Genomic DNA, 19,726 nt, shown 5'->3' on the forward strand with positions numbered 1-19,726 from the left:
GTCTACTGAAGGCATGGGTCTACGGTGCATTTTTCTCACTCGCATTTTCCCCTAAAAATATAACGCTAATAATGTACGCATGTTTATTAAATGCACGTCAGTTTCACAGAAAAGATTAAGAAATACCACTAAGCATCAACACATTGCTAACGTTAACTGTTGCCTCAGTTTGTGCCTCATGCAGATCTGCTGGTAAAGTTAACTTAGTGTTAGCAAGTGTGATAAAAGATGGCAGAGAGGCGACGTTGTGTAAATAAGATTTATTAATTTTCTGTAGCAGTAAACACATGGGCTGATAACAAATGTGTTAACTAACTATGCTAAAGCTTCACAAGCTGTTCAGGGCTGCCGACGATAACATTAACATGACAAACAGCAAGGCTAACATTAAGGCTAACAAGCTAACGTACTGACGCTCCTCAGACACTCACTCACACACACACACACACACACGCACACACATACCGACAGCCTCTCATTCCTTCCTTAGCCGCTAACGTTAGCTCATGTACAACACAGGTACCACACAGAAACTTTTACAGAGGGTCATAATGTGCTTCTAGTGACTGTCAAATCGCCAGCGAAAGATGTTTATACTGCCTGCTCTCATGGGACAAAGATCCTCTGAGAAGAAAGACGGTTCACTCTGCTCTGCTGCCAGGAACAAACTGGGGGGCAAAGATCCTCTCTGAGGAAGAGGGTTCGCTTTGCTGCAGGGTTCGCCTACATTGTTTCTCTTCTGATACAGTCAACGTGTGCATCACAACCACTGTAGTGTATTGTGGAAAAAGCTTTATAAGACGGTTACAGGCAGCAAACTTGTGGATGTCCTTTGTTTACATTTTTTGTAGCCACATTATTTAAATTGTCTGCCTTGTGATTAGATTTAATTTAAAATATTTATTTTGTATGTGTCAGGCAATGTTAAATAAAAGTACATGATGACTAATGTACTGCTTTGGGGTCAATTCTTAATGTAAACAGTATTTTTAATAGTAATGCACCAGGTCAGAGGGTTCCTTGTTAAATATACTTAGTTAGTTCTCAGAAAATATCTTCATATCCAAGCAAATTTTGTATCATAATTGAAATATACTTGACTGAATCGATATTAAACTGAATTAAATGGAATCGGATCGGATCGTGAATCGAACCGAACTGAGTCCTTGAAAATTGAATCGAATTGATCTGGAAAATCTGAATCGATACCCAGCCCTACTAACAATTCAAGGTTCCTCACCATATTGATGCTAAAATCTTACCAAACTGAAACGTTGCCATGAAGCAGTTCTGCACATGGACTTTTAACATAACCTGTGGCCTAACGAATCTAAGGATATTGATGCACAGGTGCCTTGACATTACAGGTACAGACAACTGACAGATTTATAGTCTCACTGTGTACGTCATCATATCGACAAGACAGCTTTTTTCACCTTGTTATCTCGTGATTTTGTGTTAATGTTGAGAGTATTTAGGCTCAAAGCCCTCGCCCAAAATTGGTTGGAAATTGTTACAGGCTCTTAACAAACCTCTTTTGTCCTACCATCCTCCCACAGTCTGGATGTGAAAGTGCTGCGGAGGGCCATCATTATCATTATTTTTGCTTTTCACAGTTGTTTGTTGGAGCAGTTGATAACAGCACAGTATAGTTTTGGTGATTTACAGGTGAAAGTTGTTACTTAAAACTAGACTAAATTTTGCTGAAAAGTGTGTTTTTTTTTGTTCTAGCTTTTGATTTAATAGCCTTACAGCTAGATCACACCACTGAAAGGGTTGGTTACCAAAACCAGTTCCTGTAAAAACAGTATTTTCTGGACTAAATTATAGCACAGATTTGTGCAAGATTGTATGCGAAGCAAGTGTGTGGCTTAGAGTGAGAGGGAGTGTGATGGTGATGTGACAGTAAGGCTGCAGCAACCAGAGCAACTATAAAGTTAAACAAAGCACTGCATTGTGTGCACAGTTTAGGTTATGTATGAGTGAATAAATGCAACAACTCCTCAAGACCCAAGCCATGTCCCCCTGTCTTGCCTCTCACCTGCTCATTAAAGTGAAGAGGGTTAGTGAGCAAAGTCAGCCTCACATTAGAAACTGATCAGGCTCCCTATAGGTTAACCAGCTATTCTCAATGTAGTGCCAATAAGGTGCCGTCTATGACCATTTCCTTCTCTCCCTCCTGACTCTGACTTTTTTTTCTCACCTTTATACTATGTCATTGCCATGGATGGGTTTGCATTGGAGTTAGTCAAAACCCAAGTGCGCCTTCTACAGACTCCAAAGGATGGCTTGTGCATCTGAAACAGCCGCTGACCAAGCTGCTGTATTTGATGCCCTGGGAATGAGAACCGAGCTACTCTGTGACAGATAGGGGCTTTTAGTTTTTTGGTTGATATGTCACTCCTCTCTTCCCTCTTTCATTCCCTCATAGTTTCTGTTCCTTCCTGTTTCTTCTATTCAGTCAAGATGATCCTCTGCTGGCAGGCAGCAGCCGGCAGAGTTTAAACACACATGCAGTATTTGGATGCTGTCCAGAGTCTTAATGCAGTCTGCTTTTCAGACACTTGCCCATTGTGTCAACCACAGTCAGTGTGTGTGTGTGTGTGTGTGTGTGCGTGCTCAGATGGTCTTGGCTGTTGTCCATCTCGCTGTCACCGACTCTCATCTTATCACTTAAACTCGTGGATGGCTCTATATCCTTCTACCGCTCTACCTCTATTATAAAAATCACTCCTGGAGTTTCTCAGCCTGTGTGGGGTTGACTTACTGGAGGTTGCAGCAAATTTCTGACTGGCAGAGTATCTGCTGAACAGTCCACTCTGTTCCTGATAACCAAGCCCTCACACCAGGTCGCAGTTTGGTCTAATCAGGTCTTGTAGGATCCTGCTAAATTTCCACTGACTCACAGTACATGTATTGTTGGCAAGGCTGTCATCACTTGACCAATGCACTGAGTACTGGATTACTGGAGTAAAAAGCAGTCCCGAGCAGTCTTGTAAGGAGGCAGGTTGGACTCTCCCACGGAGATGCATGTTCAGAATCGTTTAAGCTTTTGGTAAACTTTTGAGTCATTTTAAGGTACATCCTCACCATGTTTCTTTTCTAATGCTAACCACAGTTAGCCTAGAAATCCAGACCCAAATCTAGAAAGATTTAGGGTCTGACTATGAGTAATGCAAATGGCCCAACTCGAGGGGCGGCACCAAGCATGCATTTGAAAATATCACTGCATGCAATTGGATAACACTACGACCAATCAGAACAATTCACGGGGTGACGTATCCAGAGCGCTACCAGCAGAGCTAACTGGTAGATTATACTCTTCCTGTATCCGGTCGGCAAAACAGAAAAAACGTCCTTCTTGCAAAGGAAAGATTCGAGCGCCGTCTTCTGTTCCTCTTTTAGAGAAAAAGCCAAGTCTAACTTGTTCATTGTAGCGGCCAAGGCCGTTTCAAACAACTGGTGTTCATCCGTAGCCATCTTGCAGTGTTTACTGACTGATTCTGGACTTCGTTGTCGCAACGCTGTCGTCATCTGTTTAGCTCGCCTCTGGCCCGCCTATATCAGATACACTGATGTGATTGGTACAGCTCGGCACTATTTTTTAACTATTTTTTGTCTACCTAGCTACACCTGCCAACCTGATCACCCCATAGATGAAAACATGCATCCAGTGCTAGCTCACCTGGCTCCGCTGATCTAGCTTACATTACAACCCAGCAGAGGACAACGCTATTAGTTCATGCTGTCACAAGCTTGAGCCTCTCCTCCATGAGTAGATGCACACTTCCCTCTGTGTGGTGATATGGTTGGCAGGTGTAGTTTGGTGGAAGGTAGGGATGTGTGGGTCAGGGTTTTTAAAACATGCACCTACCTGGCCCGTTATCAGAACCAATCCATCCGCCTGACCCGTAAACATGTGCATTAATCAATGACCCAAACACAATCCACAAACCAGAGCTGAATTTCTGGTAATGATCATCGCTTATTACAGCGTAGGCCCACTCACCCATTTTAAATTGGTTACCACTTGTATGATCTCGAGAGTGGTTGCTTTACATGACGTCACAGAAGTGTATATTTAATGGACTCAGTGAGGACAGAGGGCAGAGGCACTTGCTTGGACACGGTGTTAGGCCTACATATTTTCAGAGGGAAATATTTTTACTGGACATTACAACTGGGGAGATTGAAATAGGCCTTTATCAAACAGGTTTTTCTGATCAAAAGCTGAATTTCGGAAAGCCTGAGCCAAGCAGCAGCGCTGACGATAAAGCTGCTTGTTGTGTCAGAGAGACAGTAGTAGTAGTAGACAGCTTTATTTCATGGATCTTTAATTTCCTATTTATTTCTTAGGAAGTTTCCTGTGAAGAATAATGTAGTAATGCATTTTAAATACAACATAAATAACAGGAAAAATAGGATTTACCTTAAAAGCTAAATTTAGACCCAAGTACATATTGCTTTATGATTCATGTATTATTGGAAGTGTCCTTCATATGTTGAATTGCATGCTCATCTGCAGACATATGTCACATTTCAGATAACACTGCTGTGCTTTGACTAAAAGACCTTCTGGGTTAAATTAATTATTTAGAAGTTTACTAATTGAGCTATGTGTTTTCACCCACAATCGGTACAAAAATACATTGTCCTCTTCAGGGAATTCACCTAGACATTATCAGGACGTTATTAATAAAATAATGGACCAGTAAAATAAAACCTTTGCATTTATAAATATAAAAGTTTGGACAAGGTCCACATTAAAGAGGAAATACGAAGAAACAATAAGGAAGGTGGCAGTTAAGAGAGAGAAGAGACAGAGGGAGAGCAGACAGAGAGTGATAGCATCAAACTGCAGGACAACAAGGACAAGGACACACTGATGAACTGACTGACTGACTGCGTGTGTGTGTGTGTGTGTGTGTGTGTGTGAGAGAGAGTGAAACTGATGGGAGTGAGTACAGATAGAGCTGTCAAGATGGTGATTTACTGATAGAGAGATAGAAGGAGAGGACTGCTGAAGGGGAATCAATAAGAAGGAAACCGTGAAGGGAAAGAAAGAGAGAAGGAAGAAAAGAAGAACAGAGAGGAAGAAGAGAAGGAAGGGGGAGAAGGATGGACAGAAAGAAATGGAATGGAGGGTAGGGAAGGAAAGGTGGAACATAAGGAATGAAGGAACAAAAGAAAGCTGTAAATAATGAAAGAAATCTAAGGGAGGATGGGAAGGTGTCCCCAATTTACGGTATTGTTAAGATTTCACAGATTCTGACTCCTGTTCTCACTTTGCTTAACTGCTTTAGCTACAGCTGAGGACACTCAGGTCATGTCCTGCCCTGTAGTTTCTCTGGGAACTTTGTTTTAGATAAGTTCTATTAGCATGTAGTCTATTGGCCAAAAAATAAAGAAATAAGGTCAAATAAAAAAAAAAACAAAAAAACCCAGAAATAAATGGAAGGATTCCCTCGGGTTGGGAGATAAATGCTAACGCTTTGTTATATCAGTCTGTAATTCTTCCTCTTCTTTTTATTTCCATTGCTGTATTTTTAAACAGTGTATTACATGTAATATGTGCTCAGTTTCTGCTAGGACGTGACCTTCAGTAAATTTATAAAAGCAACCAAGAAGTGGGAGGTTCATGTGGGGCAAACAAGGCACACTTTTATGTAAAAGTCATGACAGTACTCTTACAGTGTTACAGGTCAGACCTGTAACACTTCAAAATGACACGAGTCTGAACTAAATGCATTCAAATTAACATAAAGGCTGCAGCAGCAGCACAAGGTTAAACATGCAGAGACATGTTCTGCCTTCTAACATTACTGTAATACATGTATTATCTCAATATCCATCTCTTACGTTCAAAGAAAATGGATGCTTTCTAGGATGCCTATGTCCATACTGCATTACAGACATCCTTTTATTGCATTATAATTTGTTATACCAATGCATACATATTCATAATGCAACAATTATAACACCTTTATAAAGCATTTTATGATGACTTAAAAGTCAAGTATCAATACTTCATAATTGCTGGTCACTGACTGACATTTTTTTTACAAAGATCATAATGTATTATAACTTTCACAATTGTAACACATTATATTCATTTTGTAATTTTGCATTATAATGTGATTAAGAGATACTCTAAGTGGATATTGGGTGCTGTAAATGGATACTGTGCTGATTTTCAACCAGCTTTGTATCATAACTGTGTGGGTAGTATGTGTAAATGAACTGTGGTAAACTCCCCTCCAGGTTATCATCTCTCAACTCAAATCGCAAAACGCATCATCCAGTGGACAGATTGTATTACGGATTTTCATATGCCTGCCACTACGGACACAAACAGTATGAATTATAGTGGATTAAAAGAGAGCTGGCGCAAAAAAACAAACTGAGATCAGCTCAGCAGTGCTAATCAAATACAAACCAAGATTTTGTTACTGCGTTGCCTAGTTTTTGCCTTCAGTATTTTCAGAAACATATTTTAGCTTACTGTACAACTGTATTTCGAGATCATTTACTGGCTGCCATATGTTTTCCTGTTTCAAAGCGGCCAAGCTTACATTATGTCACCCACCAGCAGGAGTGTTTATTGGTCTGGTTCGGTGCAGTGCATAATGGTAGTTGTAGGTTTTCTACCTCTTGAGCAAAAGCAAAGGCTTCAGCAAAGCAACGAAACTCAGAATGACTATACATAGACACAAAGCTACTACAATGAGACCTGAGTGCCTGATTTTTTTTTTTTTTTTTGAGGAGAGGAGATTCCTCTCACTTCAGCTCAGTCTATAAAATCGATTTGCCCCTCGACTATCCTTCTTGTCTGCACAAGCACTTTAAGATGAACAGGTTTTGCTCATGTAAACCTTAAGGTGGCGTATTGAGACAGATTTTTTTAAGTAATTACTTTCACCAGTGTTAATATGATTAACTGTTTTTAAAGTCAAGCAATTTCTTCCCTGATTTATAACTATTTTATTGTATCTTCTTTTTTTTGAGTTATTAGTCTGTAATTTCTTGATAATTTTTTAGGGAGTTTCCTGGATTTTTTTTTTTTTAATCTGGCACAAATTATAGATACAAAGTTACAAATGACTTTGTTTAATTTTGGTTTAATAAGTTGTGTAGAGATTAGAAGCACTTGCTGAATTCCAGAGGAAACTTGCAAAATGTATTACCGAGCACTTACATAAATAGCCAAAATTTGAAAAATCCAAATAATTATAAATAAGTAGAGAATTTTAGAGCAGAGGGAGTTGTTGAGAGGACTTTGAGTGTTAACCTCAGGATATCTAATCTCTGACCTACAGGGCTGTGTGGATCCAATGGTTCCTTATTCAGTCAATGTGTTTTGTCCTATTATTTGAGTAGGAAAAGAAACATATCTATGCTGACAGCAAAAACCCAGTTTATCTTTGATAAATGACTTTTGTTCTCCATTGGTTTCTTTATCCCAGTCGGGAAGAAATCTAGAGAGTATTTAGTTTTTCATACCTTATGTTTGTCTGATCAGAGTTTTCCTGCAGGAGAAACCGAAGCTGTGAGGGTTTAAAAGGAGCTTCAGTAAAATCAAAAAGAAAAAAAGAACATCTGCTGAGCTTCAAAGCCAACTTTGTCACGTAATGACATGATTTCAGAACGTTCTCAGCCTCTGTTCAGACTTTCCAGGAAACACACAGACGCTGAACGGCGGCTTTGACCGAACAAACTCCCTCTCTGATCAGGATGAAAGGCTTTTTAGCAGCGTCGGCATCAAAGGCGAGAGGAGAAGCTGCCACCGTCGGAGCCTTTCACGAGATTAAACCAAATATAAAAACATAAAAACAAAGAATACAACAGGTTGATGTGGCATTGGTGGAGATGATGAGTTATCCCGCAGAGCAAAGCGCTGTGGGTCGGAGGTTAAACTCACTCATGTTTACTGCTGTGAAGAGACACATCTGACAAAACTAATTACAAATATGAATGAAAACATCTGCCAAAACAGGAATAAATGAATAAATAGATAAAAGCATGAGAAAATAAACACAAGTCCTTCTTCGCCTACTACAAAAAAGCTTTGACGCTGAAAGTGTGCAGTGAAAAGCATTATGGGTTTGATTCCACTTGTGGTTCAACAGCTGGAGCCAGGCGGTGATGGTTATGTTGACCCCCTGAAAAACTGTTTGATTTTCTCAGTGTTGTGAAATTATCTCATTCATGTTGAGATGAGCACATAAAACAGTTTGTAATGATACTTAAGGATTATTTTTACCCACTGATACTTATTCAAGGGTGATGATGCAGAGCAGCATGTTTGGCCAGTGTATTTGTTGCCTAAAGCTGCTGTAACTTGGTGGCATACTCCAGTATATTGGCTAGTTGCTGGCTACGTCTTTTCTTTGATGCTGAACAGGTAGAGCACACTGTGATTCTAAAAGTGACCTATTATGCTTTTCCTTATTTTTTGTTTTATGGTCAAAGTTTCTTCTACTGTGAAGAAAATAAATTGTTTTCCACCATTAAAGTGTGTAAACGTGTTCTAGTAGAAGCTGTAAATACAAGTATGAACCTGAAAATGAACATAATAGGTCCCCTTTAAGGCTTTTCATGTTTTGCCTTTCACATTACACATTGTCCTTTCATCTGTTGTTATTATGAGAACATTATTATAGCAGCTGTTATTTTCACATGAAGCCTACAGCAGGATGTGATGTCTGCTCTCACGCAACTTACATCAGCTAACAAAGAAACAGACGTATCATGTGGACCCTGAGCCCCCCGCAGGCTTGGGCCCCGCAGCAGATGCCTGCTTTACCCAGTTGTGATGAACAATTTTGATCTGGTATTATGAGATGCTGCTTAACCTCCAGAGTTGCTCATTTTTTATTTTGTTTTGATTTATTGTATCTTTTATTGAATATGTCACATCCCCCACTGGACACCCTGTTTTATCCTATCTCTTTTATGAGCCTCACCTGTATTTGCTTGCAGCTCTGTTGTCAGTTTATGTGATGGAGCGGCCTAGTCACCAGAAGAATATATTGGCATTGTACATTTCTGTAAACCATGGATATGTTACATTTGTGCATTTAAGTATCACACCAATGTTTCTAAAGTTACATAGAATGTGAGCTGAATTGGAAAATCACTGGAAGGTGGAGAGGATGGTGGATGTGTTACCTAGATGAGACACCTGCCAAGCTGCAGACCACTTTTCGAGACCAGCAAACAACAATACTGGTTATTTTTAGCAGGTCATGGCAGCATTTCCAGTTGCTTTTCAGCCCCCAGATGTGGGTATTCTTTAGAAACTCGTCACTGTGTTTCCACCAGGAATAGTGCCATGAAAAACTGTTGTTTGAACCGAGACACTGCTGCGTTTCCTGCAGGGATTCTGCCAATAAAAGTGGGTGTTTTGAGCCAAAACATAATCTCTTCGCAACCATAAACAAGCATGAATCACGGCATTTTAGCATCAGTGTATCCGCTATGCAAAAATGCACAGATATAATGTATCCTTGGTTCGCAGAAACGTACAATGCCAACATGTATTCTGGAGATTGAGTTTGCATTAATAACTGTCCTATTGGTGATTTTATGTTTTTTCACCTTCATCTAACTCCTCATCTTCTCTCTTCCTACAGCCTCAGATGCCTCCTCAACTTCCTCCTCCTCCTCATCACCTAGTCTCGGAGGTTTTGTGGACTTCACTTTCACTGTGGAGCCTCAGGACACGGTTACGGTCCGAGGTGGCGTATTGCAGCTCGACTGCCAGGCGCAGTCTGATGCAGTGGTGGGACCTCCCACCATCATATGGCGTAAGGACGATGTGCTGCTGAGCACGGTGGTGGACGAGCGGCGGCAGCAGCTGGCTAATGGCTCGTTGCTGGTGCAGAATGTTGTGCACTCGCGGCACCATCGACCTGATGAGGGTGAATACCAGTGCCTCGCTACACTGGACGGACTGGGGAGTATCGTTAGCCGGACTGCCAGGGTCACTGTGGCGGGTAAGTGATGGCTCTATTCTAATACACAAATTCTGTTTTGCTAACAGCACATACAGGCTACTACTCATCATCCCCTTTTACAGTGCCTGTTCAAGGTGGGCATGATTGCGAAATGGGGGGACAAAGTTGTCTCCCCTTTAACCCACCACAGAAGGTAGTGACAGTGCGGAATTGGTGTCTGTATAATCAGGACAGGGGGCACGACAGGACCATGGGCAGGATGGGTATGACGTTTTGACTATGTGTTATGTGTGTGACCCACTGTGGAAGATTTTAATATGTGCAAATTGGGAAAACAATAAGATTCAGGAGCTTTTTACCCTTCGAGCAGAGGGTGGGATCAGCCGCCATATAACAAAGAGTGTAAATTATTGTTATTGGCATATTAATGCCATTGTTATTGATTCTAACGTGCTGCCGATATGTATGTTTTATGCTTTTATAGTCATGCCCGTCACACCTCTTTTGATTTTGCGATTCCATGATGCTGTCATCATTTGGTTCTGTGTAAAAATGCAAAGGTGGCATAAAAATGGGACTTTGTGGCAGCTCTATAGTGGGATCTCTGTATAGAATAGCTAATGATTCATAGTTTTACCAGATGTCAGCACAACTTTACTGCGAATACTTGATTTTATTGAACAGTCTGCACAATGTAGCCGGTATGGGTGTAACAGTACACAAAAGCTAGGTTTGGTTTCTTTGCCCACTGACAATGTTGGTAAACAATTTTCATCATAAAAATAAGGAACATTTTAAACACTAATGTATTACATTGAACAACTGAACAAATACTTTCCCAAAAGGCAACAAGTCACAAAAGACTAAAAATCTGAAAAGCATCTTTTATGGTATGAAGTTGAAAATACCAAAATACATAGATTAATTACACAAAGTTCCACCTTGGTGTATTTAAACATTCGAAACACCAAGTCATTTACCATCCTGGTGATTGGCACATCTAGGTGATGACTGTATTGAATGTGCATTAGCATGTTGGATCTGTTTCCATCCACAGACTCTACAACAGCGAGCAATGCCGACACACTGTCCTAGTCTTCTGTCGTCATCTGTCAAGCTAAAATTTTCCAGGCAAAACTCACACTTTTGAACTTCAGTTCCATATTACATACATTCCTGTGTATTATGAGTGTGGCTGTGTGCACCGTACAATGAGGGATAAGTACGAATACACAAACTGTTGAAGCCACAATAGCCAGTATCTAAGGCTTAGCCTTTGATTGATTCAGAATCTCCTTTTTTTCCAAACTTGCTTTTAAAATAGTGATAAACTCCACCTGCTCACATAACTTTGGTGTCCTGCAGGGCTCAAAGTTAGGCCCTCTTCTTTTCTGGATTTAAACAAACCTGGGTTTCTTCCACTTGGCACTGTGATGATAAAATATGATTTGTTAGACAAAATGAACTTAAATCAAGGGCCACATGCTGGATATTAACCAATAAGAGTAGAAGAAAGGAAGACATAAAATGAGAGAAGGGAAGGGAACGAGAGGAGATTTTCTCATTCTAATGTTTTCATGACACCTTGACCTGTCCTTGGCTTTTACTCTGGCAGATCACACACACACACTTGATATTGCTCAGCTTCCTCCATTTATTTTACTGTTCATATTTATTTAATAGAACCAAAGTAATTCACCTGTAATGTAATTTACTAAGTGGAGTGTGGCTTAAGATCAATACCATTATGGAAGACATTAATAGACAGAGAGGCACAGAGGCTTAAGTGCATCACCATCACCAACAGTGAGCACTACCTACGGTGTGGGATAGTATACTGTATGAGAGTATAGCAAGTTTGAGGGATTTCAAATTCATATTTCATTGGTAGGTGGAAAAATAGATATGGCGTTGAAGAAAAATCTGAGACTTATCAAACATCAGATCATTTACACCATCAATTATCTACAGATTGCGACAAATTTAGGTTTTGCTCACATCATTTGATGCCCGATAATTTGGTTTAGGTGACTTGCTCTACTGTCACCTATCAACAGACGTATCAAGAACATTGCTAACACAAAATGATATTAATTTTGTTTTGGATATGTTTATTAAATGTTAAGCATTTTTTCCTCTCTCTTTAAAATTAATAAAATTCCAGACCAGGCCTCTGACTAATGCCAGCTTTATTCAGACAGAAAAGCTGCAGGAATGGACTTTTAAATGTGAGGTCAGACAGTTTGTCTTTTAGACTCACTCACTTTCGTTAAGTTGGCTGATGGAAAGACAAATTATAGGCCTAACCAACATGCTGATTACTTCTGAGACTCTGATAATGAGGTTCTGGATACCACACACACACACACACGCACGAACACACACACACACACACACACACACACACACTCACCTCCTTGTGAGCTGCAGCTGCTGGTCTCCTGCCTTTTTAATCGCTCTAACCGACTGGGAGGATGAGAGTCACTCCAGAGACCAAAACACTCAAACACAAAGAGCTGAGTGAGCTAAGGAGACGACCAGCTGATGTACACACTGTGTCAGCAGAGTGTGTGTGTGTGTGTGTGTGTGTGTGTGTGTGCGTGTGTGTGTGCGTGCGTGCATGTGTGTGTGAGGTGAGGTGTGTGCTTTTGGGGTTTACCACTGTCACTATAATCTAACCGTTTCCTGCTGCTTAACCTCTCAGATCCCGGGGCTTCCCATAACCTGAACTTTAAACCAGACCTGTAGCCGGGAGCACTTAAAGTGAGACAGAGGCCGAGCCTGTAAGGGTTAGAGGTCAGAGTTGTAGCAGATTAAAGATCATGTCAAGACTGAGTCCTCATGAGGGACAAAGTCAAAGCAAAGACTGAGACAGAAACAAAACAAAAAAAGTTCCCGTACACTATTCTTCATACTGTTGTCTGACAGTTTATCATAGTGAGAGTATTATAGTTTGCATTATTTCTTTATATTGGGATCATGTTTTAGAAAAAAAATATCAAGTGAGAAAATATTCTTGCACAATCCCAAAAGCTAACTGTGAAAGTTGAATGTATTTCCACAAATTTGTGCATGGAGGTGCTCTTAAATGAGGATGCTTGGTTGTGACATACAAGACAAACCATAAAGAATAAGCATCACCTGCGCTAAATAACAGTGCAGAACAGCAACATAATATTACAGAAACTTCCTATCCTACCTATCTCTATGGGGAATAGAAAGCTGACTGACGTCAGAGCAGACAGATATGCTGGGTGGGAAAGGCATAAAAAACAAACAGAAAAACAAAACAAAACTACAATAGTGCACTCGGGGGGGGGGGGCGATTATTCGAAAAATTGTCGAATAGTTGCCACGATTTTCGAATAGTGTTATTGCTTGTGCTGCCCATCCCTAATAAGTATGAGGATGAATGTAATTTTCAACCTCTCGAACTCCGCCAGGACGCCGATGTCCTCGCTCCCCTCCTCCTCTGTTAAATGGTATCTCGCAGATGCACTACGTCATCAAACCATGTGATATTTGGTATTGCTGGATTCAGGAGACTCTTGATAAAATAACATCGTTTTTCTTTTATTTCTTATGTATTTCGCACAAGAGCAGCCTAAACACACATAGTCCCAAATTGCGATGAGTGGTGACAAGTCATGTCATGCCGTTTTTTGACGGGGAAAAGTTACAGGATTACACGCGATTCACTCCTACCACTATTTTTGGCTTAGATACACCGTCTAGAAAGTGGGATCATAACTTTCACCTTTCATGTGGCCTAATTCTGGTGATGTTTTATGGTGTTTCTGTGTCAAAAACAACATCGGCTATCACAGTCATGCCTGATTTCAATACGGTACAATGTTAGAAGCTGGCTGAGTGTTGTTTGATCACTGACAGTACTGTTTTGAAGCCGAGTGACCGACTTATCTTTTGGAGCTGTTCATACTTTGTGCTTTCTTCTTCAAATTTAAAACACATGTTCATTGATAGTGTTTCTACAGCCCCATACTGTCATTTACCTCCACAGATGAAGCCACAGACAGTTATTCATCCTGAAAAACATTTTTTATTGTAGGCGGACCAAAATCTTCAATTTTTGACTGACTTCAGTGGCCCATTACTCTGTCTCTGTATCACCTAGGGTGTTTCTGACACTTTCACAAGAAACTTCAGGGAGTTTTCTTTCTGGCAAGACCTCATGCATGCATGTAGTCAGAGCAGTTCGAAAGCTACAGTCATTTTAATTTGGGTATGTCATTTTAGGCATTTTTGCTACAAAAGGGGGGTGGAGTTGCAAGAGCTAAAACAGCCACAAATCTTTGATCAATGTCATTCATAACTGGCCACTGAACGGTATTAACTTTATCTGTAGGCTAGAGCACAACAAAGCAGGAAATAATAACAACAATCACAACTAAAAAAAGACGCAAAAACAAACCATTTAACTACGTAATCTGCTTATTTTCTTACGGTCGAAGCGCAAATATCAAGGAAAAATGACCAAATCAATAAAATCTGCAAGTCATCGGAATTGGAATCCTCAGTCAGTCCTGGAATCCTCAGTCAGTCCTGGAATTGTCCTTTCAGGCTCCCTTACAGTCAACATAGCTACGAAGATAACAATAACTGGGATCAGCTACCTCTCTATTGGTTAGTTGGTCAGTGTTAATTTTGCACTCCTATCCAATCCTGAGCTGAATTAAATGTGTTAAACAATAAACACACGTCTGTGGGCAAACACACACACACACACACACACACACACACACACACACACACACACACACACACAAGACACACAGGGGGCACACAACACATTACAAGGCAAAATGCTAATGAGTAGCGGAGGCTTAAAAATTCAATTAGCAGTCTGACCGTATGCGTGTGTGTGTGTGTGTGTGTGTTCAGATATGACTAAACTGGGAATTAATTAGAAACACTGAACACTCAGATAGATAGATAGAGAAAGAGAGAGAGAGCATGCAAGACTGAGGAGAGAAAAAACAGAGGGAGTATAAATAAAGAAATGCAGAGGGACAGCGGAGTGAGCGAGCGACTACTGATGAATGAGCACAGAGAATAAAGAGGAATAGAGAGAGACTACTACTAGGATGAGAGAAAAAAGGAAAAAGAAATAGAAATAATACACAGGCTGAACAATGAGTACAAAGACATACAAAGATGAGAGAGAGAAAGGGGGAGGGACTAGCAGAGTATACTGATTAAAAAAAAATTGAAATGTTAACATTGTTTCATTTATGTATAATACAACACTGACACATATGTTTCATGCATGGACCATAAAACCAAAAACAACAATTAAAACAGTGTTAAAACTAAACACAAAGTAACCTTATTTGTGCTGTACAAATCACATAGATTCTTGTTGGCTGATTATATTAATACAGGTGATCTTACTAATTTTTTCAACAGTACACATATTGTTATGATATCATGTAAAGCTGAAATTTGGTGGCTCTTCCTCAACTGAAACAGCATACTGGCTGACCTGCTTTCCCCCCCTGGAGGATATAATAACAGTTGACAGGGTAGGTAATACCCAAATATTTGGTAAATGGCCTGCATTTGTATAGCGCTTTGCATTTTTCCTTTTTATTAAGTCATTCACACACAACAATGGCAGCAGACTACCACCCAAGGTGCTGGCATAACCACTGGGAGAAATTTGGGGTTCAGTGTCTTGCTCAAGGACATTTGAACGTGAAGACAGGAGGACATAAGGATTGAACCACCAACCCACAGATTGCCTATCTGCTGAGCTACAGAGGTAGTTGAATTAAAAATGGCTGTAAGTGACTGATAATTATATCATTACTTACGCTAAGGAGAGCCAGAACATTGGCTTGCTTTGTACCATTCCTTGACATCTACTATTCTTGCATGGACCTCTGTGGACTTGGAACCAATGAGGCCAGCCGCAGCCTTGCGTTACGGAGCCTTCGGCACATCATGATCTTTCAAATTATATAGGTCTGATCTTCCAACCTATAAATAGGTATTCTACCTTGTATGATCCTTCTATGGTGAAAGTGTCCTGAGAATCCTTCACAGTCCATGCTAGCTAAAAGTGATGTGATATTGATGGCCAACGTGTCTGTCTGTCCTTTGTGCATGCCGGCTCACTGTAACACTGGAAAGGCTTTCTGCATGTCCTACAAGTCCCAATACCTGCTGTGAAAAAGACCCATTTAGCTGCTTACTCTGTTGCACTAACAAGTATAAGAGTAATTATTTCTTCTAGCTCCCTCCCATCATTGAATGAAGCTCCCTCCCATCATTGAATGAAGTGTCGCACACAGCAGAGCTTAAGACAAACAGTTACAAGGCGATTTTGTCTGACTTCTAAATAAAGAACTGGTTGTTTGAATAAGTACAGCATTTTCTTTACTGAAGAAACACTCTATGAGGGCCAATCTTAATACCTGCCATCCACCCACAGTGACCCCCAGAACTGGGGTCTGCACTGGTTGAATTCAAGATGCTTCAGCTGCTACCTATAGTTTGTCATTGAAGTATCCACCTGCTTTCCCCTGCTCTCCACCCACCCTACCACCAGTGAATAGCTCCTAGCTTGCTAGGTAATACTTGTCTCATTTGTAGTCTGATAAACAAAGAGAGAGATTTATGCCAAATGTATCATACGACAGAAAAAACTGAGCGCATTGATGATAACCTATTGCTGGGGGTGGGGGACTCAAGTCACATGACTTGGCTCAAGTTGCAAATTGACTTAACTTGACTTTCACTCAGTATTCATGGCTTGGCTTGAACTAGACTTGAGACAGATGACTTTAACAGACTTGATTTTTTTTTATTAAATATTTGTATTTTTCTAGATATTGAGAATTTACATTTGTTTTTGAATCATGATTGGGTGATTACTAGTGAAATGTATGCAACCTGCTAGGACATAGAGGGGACCAGTCCAATAATAATATAATTTGGATTCAAGGATTATGTTGTCAATGGTAGTAGTAAGAAGAGAACAGCAGTATGCAAGGTCTGTAGCTCAAGAATCATTGACATGACCACCACAACATCTAACTTCATACATCACTACAAAACCCACAAAGACAGGTACGTGGTTGTGTCTTTTCAGCTAATGTATTAGCTTATTGGCTGGTCAAATGTTAGCTGGGAAGCTTGTTTAACCAGATCATTGGAATTTCATATGACTTGTGACTTGCTTGACCTGAGCAACAACGTGACTTGTTGCAGGAACTTGACTTGTTTGATTTTCACCACAGTAACTTTAAACTTACTTTTAACTCATACATGTGTGACTTACTCCCACCTTTGCCTATTGCAAAGCACTTATTAACTGAGATGCAGCTGTTCTAACCAAAAGCGGACAAACCACGAATCACATTTGATGGTCAAAAACCTTGTAGCTCCATTTGAGCTTGATTTTGATAAGATATCAGTAACATGATGTCATATACAAGTATCTGACCATATGTAGGGCACAACAATACTTACTTTGACTGTGCAGTGCTCAATTATTTCAAAACACTTTCTTTTTAATATCTGACAGTTTTTGACATACAAGGTTTCTGCCTAACAGCAACAATTTCTGTTATATTGTATTTTAGCTGCTCATCTCAAGCTACGGTGTCTCAACCTCACAGTGTTATTTCCCAACCACTCCAAACACAAACTATTATCTTTAAATTCTTAGCTAAAGTTCACAGAAGTGGAGGGAGAGACAGAACGGCCTTCAGTCTGTCCGTCCCCAATTAGCCGTTGACTCTCTGAGGATCCGGACAAATCCCAATTAACAGCAGTGAGGAGGAGTGGGGTTTGAACCACAAAAGCAGATAATAATCGTTCCCAAGGCGACGATTCAGTGTAGGAGCGTCCCCAGATCCCTCTGCTGCCCCCGCCTGTTTGCTGTGATTTGCATGTTATTATCCATCCGAGTTGTTTTGGTCCGTTTGTCTAATGAGGATGAAAACAGCAGGGAGACAACAGCCACTGTCCTCATGGAAATCAAAGAAATCAAAGTAATAAGTTTTTGGTTGAAAATAGAGGTAGCTGGTTTGAATCTGGAGACAGGAAGTTGGAGTGAAGGCATGTTGAGATCAGGGTCAAAGTTTCTTCCTTTTTTTTTTCTTCTCACCTCTTTGTTCTTACTGCTATTTCTTTCCTAAGTCCTCCTCTTCATTCCTTCCTCCTCACATCCTCATGGTTTGACCCATTTCTATTCCTCTCTAACTTCCCCTCATGCTGGTTTAGTTTTTCATTCTCTGTGATCAGAATTTTTTCTCTGACTGAGGATCACTTCAAACTCTCTGCTCCACTTTTGATTCACAAGGCTGTTCAGTCTGTTCAAGTAAATTCAGGCAACGTGTTCTCTGATAGGTAAAAAAAAAAAGACACATGATGTCATTCTGATTCAATACATAACAAAAAATCCTACAGATCCGTTTATATGTACATTATGAACAACATTTTGTGACTCATCAGTTGTTATTTAGTCTCATCTTTAGCCTTTAGATCATAGAAAAACATCACCCAATCAGGAAAGATGATTCTGCGTCCAGGTCAGTTTTGCTTGTTTCTGGAATTTTCTAGGCTTAGGGTAAGTAGATGGAATATGGCAGATGACTCCAATAATACTAAAAAAAAAAAAAAAAAAAAGTAGGATTTGGTAAGATGAGGACGTTTTGCTCTGTAACATAATGATGAATTCAAACCTGTAAAAAAACCTGTCTTTCCTTTTCTTAAAAAAGGTTATTGGTCCTTTTTATGTACTCACAGTTTTTTTCTGTTTCTTTCTTTGTACAGTACAGCTGTCTGTAAAACAATTAACTGTTCATAATTACAGTCTACAATTTTTTTTTTTTTTTTAATCAAGCTGCATATTTTTGTACCTATCACAACAAACTCACTGTAAGACCTGGCTCTGTCATAACATGTGCAGAGAATTCACAGAATGTTACAGCCATGTCTGCAGGAGAAAACCTTTCACTCTCTGAAAATGTTTTGACTGAAAGTCTTCTGAGCACATGAAAAATACTGTATGCAGCAAGACACAGAGCAGAATACAGTTCAGCAATCAATGTATCCTCATAGAATGATTCCTATGAAAGCCTACGAAAATGCACACACAAGTCATATGATACCATACGAATTAGTGCCTAATGAATGATGTAACATCCTTAACATAAAGTTACGTAATTAACATAAAGTTACGGCGATTAGGTTTAGGCAAGTAACATTACTGTGGTTAGGCTTAGGAAGAGAAACATGGTGAGGATGAACCTTAAAATTACTCAGCGCTCACTCAAAGTTTACACAATCATGAACACGCATCTCCTGGGGAAAGTCTCAAGATAAAATCCGTGATTTTGTGACCCATCCACTGCCCCAACCTGCCTCCTTACAAGACTGCCCAAGACCACTCCCTTGTTCACTTTCGTCAGCGCATTGGTCATGTAATTGTGGCATTTTAAAGTAAATGGGCTATGCACTAATTACTGGGTCATAATTAGGTGGGATATGCACCAATTGGGGTGCATAACTTTTTTTTAGGAAAATATACAGTTTATGAGAACAGCATGATGCAGCAATACCACAAGTTGGACATTTACCTCTTAGATTTCTTCAGTGATTTAAATAGGTCTGTTGTTCTGCCCTTTGATGGTTGTTTTTGACTAGAGAAACAGTGGACTAATCACATCTTAGTTTGTTTTAAGTAACTGTTCAGAAATAACTCTAAAATTAACATATTTCTTTCATCAATACGGAACATG

General features: G+C 40.0%; 1 protein-coding gene across 1 annotated transcript in view; it reads left to right on the forward strand.

The window, feature by feature from the left end:
* dcc (DCC netrin 1 receptor) overlaps positions 1-19,726 on the forward strand; it is a 397,984-nt gene that overhangs the window by 102,339 nt on the left and 275,919 nt on the right. The window contains exon 2 of the mRNA XM_049603936.1: positions 9,633-9,995. Coding sequence (XP_049459893.1) covers positions 9,633-9,995 — 363 coding nt within the window. The remainder of the gene's footprint in view (positions 1-9,632; positions 9,996-19,726) is intronic.

This window comes from Epinephelus fuscoguttatus, linkage group LG18 (genome assembly GCF_011397635.1).
Source record: "Epinephelus fuscoguttatus linkage group LG18, E.fuscoguttatus.final_Chr_v1".
In the NCBI taxonomy this organism is placed as follows: domain Eukaryota; kingdom Metazoa; phylum Chordata; class Actinopteri; order Perciformes; family Serranidae; genus Epinephelus; species Epinephelus fuscoguttatus.